The 9,650-nt window shown below is 42.1% G+C and overlaps 1 protein-coding gene across 2 annotated transcripts in view; it reads left to right on the top strand.

The window, feature by feature from the left end:
• The window catches only part of flt4 (fms related receptor tyrosine kinase 4), a 281,476-nt gene that overhangs the window by 57,825 nt on the left and 214,001 nt on the right, over positions 1–9,650 (top strand). For both annotated transcript variants that reach the window (XM_080416376.1, XM_080416375.1), the window contains exon 3: positions 5,933–6,252. In XM_080416376.1, coding sequence (XP_080272502.1) covers positions 5,933–6,252 — 320 coding nt within the window. The remainder of the gene's footprint in view (positions 1–5,932; positions 6,253–9,650) is intronic.

The following is a 9,650-nucleotide window of genomic DNA, read 5'->3' as shown; positions in this document are numbered from 1 at the left end:
GCTAATATAAAAATCGCCTCGAACCTCCGGAAAAAGACGAGAAGAGTGCATGGCGCGGTGATCAACCAAACCCGATGTTGGAATCATACTGTACAGTTTATAATTGCCTTGAAATAAAAGATTATTTGACAGAAATTAATACAGCCTATATGTTACTGATGACTTGGAATTAAATTTTATTGCAATCAATGCAATATTGATTGCAAAGGACAGGATTCAAGAATGGAGACTTGGAGAGGGACAGCGCACCTTCTGTGCGTAATTGCAGAAAGCCACTTCATAAATTGAATCACATATCAGGAGAGGTAACTGAATTAATTAATACAAATATTTTATTTTTTTTATTTTAAGACTTACACGTGCATATGAGGCGTTCTGTGCAGGGCAGAGTTATGTCACAAGGGCACACGATGCGTTATGTACAGAGCTCAGTTATGTCACACGGGTAGGTGAGGCGTTCCACGCAGCGCGCACCAAGGTGGCACAGCACCCACTCATCTCTCCGCGCCTCGCCTAGTCGCGTGACCAAATAAATCATGCGTGCGTTGACGCGTGCCTTTGCTACAGACGCATGAATCTACACGTAGACGTGTTACCCTGTAGGTCAAGATGCAGTGGTTGCACTGTTACGCGTGAACGCGCGCGTGCACGTGTTCCCATTGTGAGTCAATGGGAAAGTACACTACACGTCTATGCGGTTCTGTGCAACACAAAAAAAAAAGTACACGATTACAGGACAGGGGGTGTGCTTACGTGGCACTAATGGAGCCCCATAGTATGTGTGTGTGTGTGTGTGTGCGTGTGTGTCTGCATGTGCGTGTGTGCGCGCGTGCCAAACATCCCAACAAGTACAGAAGTATTTGAAAGACAGACAAGTTTCCTGGTTCTCACAAAGGGTTGTTTTATGGTAAAAAAAAGAGAGAGTTATGCTTACAATTAGTAAAAGACACTCCAAAAACAGCAGATGTACAAGCTTACAATGAATCATAGCGTGATGAGTTTTGAGCTTGTAGATGGAAAGAAGTAAAAATGTAAAAATGTCATAGAAACTCTGCGTCCTAAATGTGTATGTCCTCATAAGTAAGTAATACAGGTGTGTGTGTGTGTGTGTGTGTGTGTGTGTGTGTGTGTGTGTGTGTGTGTGTGTGTGTGTGTGTGTGTGTGTGTGTGTGTGTGTGTGTGTGTGTGTGTGTGTGTGTGTGTGTGTGCGTGCGTGCGTGCGTGCGTGCGTGCGTGCGTGCGTGTGTTGTTTTGATTGTATTTCTGTATTGTTGTATTGTGCTTTCTGCTTTGGCAATGTAAACGTATGTTTTCTCATGCCAATAAAGCCCATTGAATTGAATTGAAATTGTGTGTACTAGGCCTACTATACAATGCATCAATGTGCGAATTTGACAGTTTATCAATTCAGGAGAAAACAATTCATGATGCCATATTAATGATCTCAGTCATGCCAAAAATATGGAGTTAGGTGGGAATCGGATAGTGGATCTGAGATTACGAATTCATAAATTCATGAAAAAATCACGTGATAAACTATTGACACAAAAAATGTATCCAGTGACTTGGCCTACTGGCAGCATGAACAATATATCTGATCTGTGTGGTGGTTTGTGAGATTAGCTGTGGAGGGACATGGATGGATCTATGCACATAAATATTGGGGCACATACAGTACATCTCAATGACTTATTTACTTCTAGATGGCCCTTAACCTGGCAGCATACTTGTTCACATTGGTGCCTCTGCGGTGATGTAGTAAAAAATTAAAACATTAACCCTTTTATTTATATATTTTCTATTGAACGTGGACTGGGGGGACTTTCCCGGGAAAATGACGTTCCTGGCCAACGTCATGACGTCGTGGCCGACGTCCCCAGGAACTACCGCAACGGTTTCCTGTTTGGCCAGGAACTATCGCGCTAATATCAAAAAGGAACCTCACGCTGATTTTAAGAGAATGTAGGATTAGAAGATCGAAAAAGAACAGAAAAAGAAAGCACAGCTCATGGTAACTAATGCTCCACTGGCTAAGAGAAACGATCCGTAGATAGTATAAAACAATTAAAAGATCGCTTTTTGAAACGCTTCCGGCTTCCGGTGAAAACGAATGGAATTCTGGGTAATCGAGGACAACGGAAATTGTATGCAGTGACGGTAGTGACCAGCAGAGGTTGCTAAAAATCGTTATTTGTGATTCTGCATTGTACAACTTTAAGTACAATTTTGAGGTACTTTTGTTTAACTGGAGTATTACCTATTTTCAGTACTTTTACTTATACTCCACTACATCTCAGTGGCAAATATTGTATTTTTACTCCACTGCAATTATTTGAAAACTTTAGTTACTAGTTACAGTACTTTGTAGATTTTGATTATTAACACATTGGGTGCCAGAGGTTTATTAAAATGTTATACTTTGAGTGCCAGGATTTTTAACAATTTTTGAACCTTTTTCAAGTAGTCACAAAATATTTTCAGTGATCACCGTCCTCACGGTGATCCCCTCATTACACACATACAGGTCTCGTACAATCGGGGGGAAAAAATTAAAAACATTCGGTAATCTGTTCCATAGTTGCAGCCAGTTGAAAATAGTTAAATTAACATGGTAAAAAAAAAAAGTACACAGGAGCCGAGATACAGGTTTTTGAAGTCATAAGTTAACCAGGAGGTGGATTGGAGTCTAAATCTTGTAGGAGTGATATCTCCTGTTGCTGTGAAGGAAAAAAAAAAAAAAAAAAAAAATTATTATTATTATTATTTTTTTCAAAAACCGTATATATACGGTTTTGGCACTCAACGTTAGTATGGCCAATGCACCCAATGTGTTAATACAAAACTTACATTAACCACTTCAGCCCCATATACATTTCGGTCATTTGAAAATAGCCGATCTACAAGCTCACAATGCGACGCATTGTGAGCTTGTAGATCTGCTATTTTCAAAAGATTTGTATACATTCTGCATAATAAGTACTTTTACTTTTGGTGCTTTAAGTACATTTTGATACCAACACTTTTGTACTTTCACTCATGATTTTTTTAATATTCTGGACTTTTACTTAACAGAGTACTTCTACATTGCAGTATTGATACTTTTACAGTACTGAAGTAAAAAACGTGAGTACTTTTTCCACCACCGCCCCTGGCTGCGTGATGTTTTGGGATGAGGAGCATTTTGTCCTAGCATTTTTAGCCCCCCTCTGCATTATGAGCACTTCCAGTCGGCGAAGGCATGTGGTGAAAGCACGGCTATCATTTTCTCACAGCACAGCCATAATGATAGTGCTCCATCTCATTCATAATGACCCCTTATAATGCATTCACACATAATACATACATAACATAACATACTGTATAGAGTTTATGTGGCAAAGCAGTGGCGTGCCGATACGATTACAAAGTACAAAGACACACACACGCACGCGCGCACACACACACACACACACACACACACACACACACACACACACACACACACACACACACACACACACACACACACACACACACACACACACACACACACACACACACACACACACACACACACACACACACACACACACACACTACTACAGTATGTGTTTGTACTACTATACTTGTAAAGACATCAACATGTCAGAACACAGATTTTATCAATGCCATTTTTTTTGTTTGCCATTTTTAACCCAAACCCTAAAGCCAAAAATAGCAGATGTACAAGCTCACAACGCGCTGCAACGCGACGTGTTGTGAGCTTGTAGATCTGCTGTTTTCAGTGTGCGACACCGGCGCGAAACTAAATATAAATCAGGCATAACTCTAAATGCCTAATCCTAACCCCAACGTGAAGCTTTTCTGTAAAATGTAAACTCTGTAAACCTAAAAATCTCATACCAATCTTTAAACCATAAAAACAAACATTTCTCTTGTGAGGACCAGGGAAATTGCCCTCTACTTTTCAAATCGTACCATACATGTTTGGACATTTGGCCCTCACAAGAATAGTAATAAAGTAAAACTACACATACACACGCGAGCGTGCACGCACACCTGCACTACACACATGCAGTCGTGCACACCCACCCATTTCCAGTGTGTTATTGTACATATATGTATATAGTCCTGACATGACCATTAGTTTACACTGAAATGGACCCTTTCTAACACACACACACGCATTATGAGTCCCCTCCCCCATGTCCCCCTAAACATTCATCTCTGTTCAATAAATACGTATCAAGTGCTTTTTCTCCCTCCCCAAAATGTCCCCGCAGTAGCTCACCACCGGTTCTCAAAGTGGGGTCCTTGAGGGGGTTCCAGGGGTCCCGACAGCAAAATGAGGAACAGTTTATAAACATTTAAGCCTACTGTTCAATTTTTGTCTATTTGGAAATAGCTGATCTATAAGCTCACAACGTGTCGCATCGTCACACATTGTGAGCTCGTAGAGCTGCTATTTTCGAAAGATCTTGACAAAATGTTGGCAAATCTTCTCTTCTGAGGGTCCCTGGCACAAAATCTAAAGGACCACTTCACACCTTTTTCAACCATATCTTCATATAATTGGTCCTCATTCATGCCCATTATTAGATGACTCACACTGTGTCTCAGAGGATGGTTCAGAAACCTGCCTACCAGTGACATCATCGATAGGGATTCTAAACTAACAGAAACTACAGACTTTCTCTTCCTGGAAAGTTAGCATGCTGACATGTTTTTGTTGTTAACACATTCATTGCCAGTGTATTCATTCATTCGCCACTGCCAGCGGATTTACCTTAATTTGAGTCTTTTTGACGATCCACAGAAAAAAGAATCAACCCCGGAAGTAAACAAACAATTCTGTGGAAAGACAAGTCTCTCTTCTTTCCACCGGGAAAAAAACATTGTAACTGTGATCGTCCGTTCTGTAGTTATCGGCAGTTGAATATAGCTTGTTTTCACTAAAAACGCAATCTGGGAAAAGAAATCAGAGATAAATGTATTTTTATAAATCTGATAACAACCGTAGTGGACGGGATGAAAATGATGCCATCTTATAATGAACATTTACTTACTTTACTTACGCCTGACACCCTAACTATGGTATAGGCCGTGGACAAGGGACCTCCAGAGTTCTCGGTCACTGGCGTTCTTTTCTATCTGTGACCGGGTGTATCCCAGTCTCTTGGTGTCTGCCTGGAGATCCCACCGCCCCATGGTGTTTCTGGTCCAGCCTCTGTTTCTCTTCCCTTGAGGGTTCTATAAGTCAGAGCTTGTCTGCATGGTGTTTGACACTGGTTTGCGTAGTATGACCAGTGTGTGCCTGATCCATCTCCATCGTCTTTATAATGAACATTAGTGAGGACCAACACATTATGACCAGTCAAGCGACTTTGGTTTCATAGGAAAGTGCTGTATAAATTCCAGGGATCATTATTATAAAAATGGGTGATGTGATACTTTAACCCATTCAAACCGTGACGGCATCTGTGTAACCACTTTAACCATTATTTCATACTTTGGCTATTCAAAAATAGCTAAATCTGCTATTTTCAAAAAATCGTGATTAAAAAAAATATATCTTTGAATATTTAAAGCGAACATTTTTAATTCAAATCTTTGCTTCTGGGGTCCCTGGAACAACATATTTTGAGATGGGGGTCCGCGGCATATGAACATATCATTTTATATTCAAATATTTGCACACATTTTCATGATTTAAAAAAAAATAGCAGATCTACAAGCTCATAGCGTGGCACCGAGTGCCGCGCTATGAGCTTGAATATCTATCCTTTTAATCGCCAAAGTATAAGATAATGGTTAAAGTGGTTAAAATCTGAAATGACAGATGCTTTCCCGGGCCGAATGACTTAAGACTTGGCAGGGAACCCATTCCACACAGCTGCTGCAGAGTAAATCAAAACGAGACCTTGTGACCTTTTGACCTATCTATCTCATGCAGGGGACAGCGCACGCTGGCGTGGGCCTGGCCTGACCCGGCTCTGGCGGGCCAGGACCTGACGGACCGGCAGGCCCAGCAGCAGCTGTGGCCCACGGGGACCCCCACCACGCAGAGGGGGGGGTCCCCGGCCCCGCCCACCCCAACACAGAGGGTGGCCCTGGTGAGGGAGTGCCAGGGGATCCCCGGCAGGCCGTACTGTAAGAGCCTGGTGCTGAGCCGGGCGCGGGCCAACGACACCGGCTACTACCGCTGCTACTACCGCGACGTGAAGGCCATCATCGACGGCACCACCGCCGTCAGCCTCTACGTCTTCATCAGGGGTGAGTGGCCGAGGGAGGAGCGGGGGTGGAAAAAGTACTCTCACTTTTTTACTTGAGTAAAAGTATCAGCACTGCGATGGATAAGTACTCTGTTAGAAGTAAAAGTCCGGAATTCAAAAGTGCAAAAGTATCGGTATCAAAATGTACGTAAAGTACCAAAAGTAGAAAGTACTCTTTATGCAGAATGTCCCATTTCACAAGTTTTCAAATGTCTAGAAATCTTTTGAAAATAGCAGATCTACAAGCTCACGACGCATTGCGAGCTTGTAGATCAGACAAACAGACAGAGACACACACACACACACACACACACACACACACACAGTGGCGGAACAAATGAAAGCCGGGCCGGGAGGCACAGCACAGTGATCAGGTCCCCCCTGCGCACGTGCGTGGGTGCACAGGTGCACAATTTTGCGGGTTTTCGGCGGATTCGGTCAATTTTTGGGGGGCTTTTTGTCACTTTATTTCGGTTTTAGGGTTAGGGTAGGGTTAGGTTAGGGTTATGTTGTTTAATTCTTATTTTTGCCTGATTTTACCGATTTATTATCTGACGGCCCGGGCCCTCGCGGGTCGCGGGCCCGGAGGCGGCCGCCTCCCTGGCCTCCCCGGACGCTCCGCCACTGCACACACACACACACACACACACACACACACACACACACACACACACACACACACACACACACACACACACACACACACACACACACACACACACACACACACAGACACGTGTGAAGCCGGTTTTATGATTGCGTCATGACTTTTTTTTTGTTGCCATTTTAACCCCAACCCTGGAGCCGAAAATAGCTGATCTCATTGTGAGCTTGTAGATCAGCTATTTATCGGTGCCACTGGCACACAACTTACTATAAAGCAGGCATAATTCAAACTCTAACCCAACCTGAATCTTTTCCTGATTGTAAGTCTATAGCAAAAAAATCTGGTTTAACCATAAAACAACCATTTCTCTTGTCTATTTTCTATTTCTCAAATTCTACTATACTTGTTGGGACATTTGGCCCTCACAAGTAGTGATGCAAGTACGCACACACACAGAGATACACACGGAAGCAGGCACGAATACACACACATGCCCTTATGCATACAGACAGACAGGCATGCAAGTCACATGTACACTACATGCTCAAAATGCACACACAGATACAGTACACACATGCACTTAGACATGCACGCACACATGTAAACATGCTCATATTCACACAGTACCTGTGCTTCTGTGCATAGTCACGCGCACACACACACATGCACACACGCACGCACGCACGCACGCACGTGCAGAATGTCCCATTTCACACGTTTTCAAATGGATGAAATGTTTAAAAATATTTTGAAATTAGCAGATCTACAAGCTCACAATGCGTCCCACCGCGACACATTGTGAGCTTGTAGATCGGCTATTTTCAAATGGCCGAAATGTATATAGGGCTGAAGTGGGTAGATGTAGTGGAGTACTGTACTTGAGTAAATGTACTTAATTACTTTACACCACGGCAGAGAATCACGTGTGTGCAATCACAGGCACACTCTGTTTGTACCCGTGATGTAGTGTATGCACACACACACACACACACACACACACACACACACACACACACACACACACACACACACACACACACACACACACACACACACACACACACACACACACACACACACACACACACACACACACAGGTTCATGATTGTTATGTTTTGTATAGAGGTCCACAAGAGTAAAATCTACCTTTGTCGGGCTGAAATTGCAGCAGCACAGAAACAGTGATCAAAACAGATACATGATAAACACTGTTATCTTTCTGCCTCGGTGACATCAAGATAAACAACGAAAAACTAATTATCTTTCTTGTTCCATGGTGACCACCAGCACATCTACATCGGTTACATCAGTTCTCATCTTTGTGAGATACTGTACAAAAACAGAGGATCAGAGCAAAAATGTAAACTGACAAACACACACTTAACAGCTAAGCAATTAGACATTTGACACATCATTTTATGTGCTTTCTTTAAGGTATCTGTTTACTGTATTTAGTTAGTGACTTTCCTTTATGAATAAAATGTAATTGTGTCCAATCTGTATGGTAGAGTATGTTAATACAATATAACACAGGGGGGAAACGAGATACTGTAGGTGGGCACTAGGGACATCTGGGCACCTCAATGTAAGATTGGCTATTTTGTCCAAAATGTTAAAATATAAAATATTTAAAAAATGGTCTTAAAATGGTTCATATCGAGGTGCCCAGATGTCCCTAGTGCCCACCTATCCTGTTACCACCACGCAGGGGTAACCTGTATATGGGAAATCTAAATACTTTTTTTTATGACATGCGGTGACATCAATAAATGTAATGTTGGTGTGGCATACTGACTATCAAGAAAATAAAAACTTCATGTCAAAAAGGTTGCAGACCCCTTATATAAGGTATACAATCGGGGTGGTTGTATTTTGTCTCCCGGCTCTTCTATTGAGACATTTAGATCGTGTCAAAGGTCATGTCTCTCCTAGACACAGGATCTGACACGAATTTTGACCTGAAGGTCAAGATCAAATCTATCCCCTGAGCAAGCAGCCAGGCTCCATTAGCTCAATGGTAAAAATGTCAGCACTTGCGCAGGAAACCGGGTTCAAATCTGGGGTAGAAGAGGAAGGTTACATAGTGCAGCTTTAATATGCGGACTTGTCCTAATCATTCTCTTTTTTCCCTGGTTGTCATGTACTCACGTGCGTCTACCTTGTTTGTTCTTTGCCGTGGGTTAGGTTTACCCACTTGCATTTGGTGATGTGTTAATTGTTTAATTGCTCAGCTGCTCTCATGTGAGCTGGCGCAATTGAAATGAGGGTGTTTGTTTGTCATTTTTCATCTGTCGTGGTCCAAACATGTTGGCGTTGTAGGTGTAATGTTGTTTTAATCAAGGCTTTTTCATTAATCAAGGCTTTTTCATCCTGTTATCGAGTGCCTCTGTTTTTTTTGTCATGTTTTGTCCCGTTTGACCCAGGAGTAGCTCTGATACTTTTTACTGCTTGTCTCTCCGTTCACCACCGGTGTTGTTTTTAAACGTTTTTTTTTATTTTGTAAAACAAAATCCATAATTTGCCAGGAGTGAGTACACAGCTGTGTGGGAGTGTTGTGTACTCATTCTGGGTCAGTGTACCTTTCCAAAAAAGAGCTGCTTACCTTTATTCCACTGTCCTGAAACTGCTACATCTGCTACATTTACTTAAGTACTGTACTTAAGTACACTTTTGAGGTATTTGTACTTTACTTGAGTATTTCCATTTTCCAATACTTTTACTTCTACTCCACTACATCTCGGATCCGAATATTGTACTTTTAATCCACTACATTTATTTGGAAACATTAGTT

This window comes from Gymnoscopelus braueri (genome assembly GCF_963280865.1).
Source record: "Gymnoscopelus braueri genome assembly, chromosome: 20".
Classification (NCBI taxonomy): domain Eukaryota; kingdom Metazoa; phylum Chordata; class Actinopteri; order Myctophiformes; family Myctophidae; genus Gymnoscopelus; species Gymnoscopelus braueri.
The sequence above is the reverse complement of the archived record's forward strand: the minus strand, read 5'-3'. Positions and strand labels throughout refer to the sequence as shown.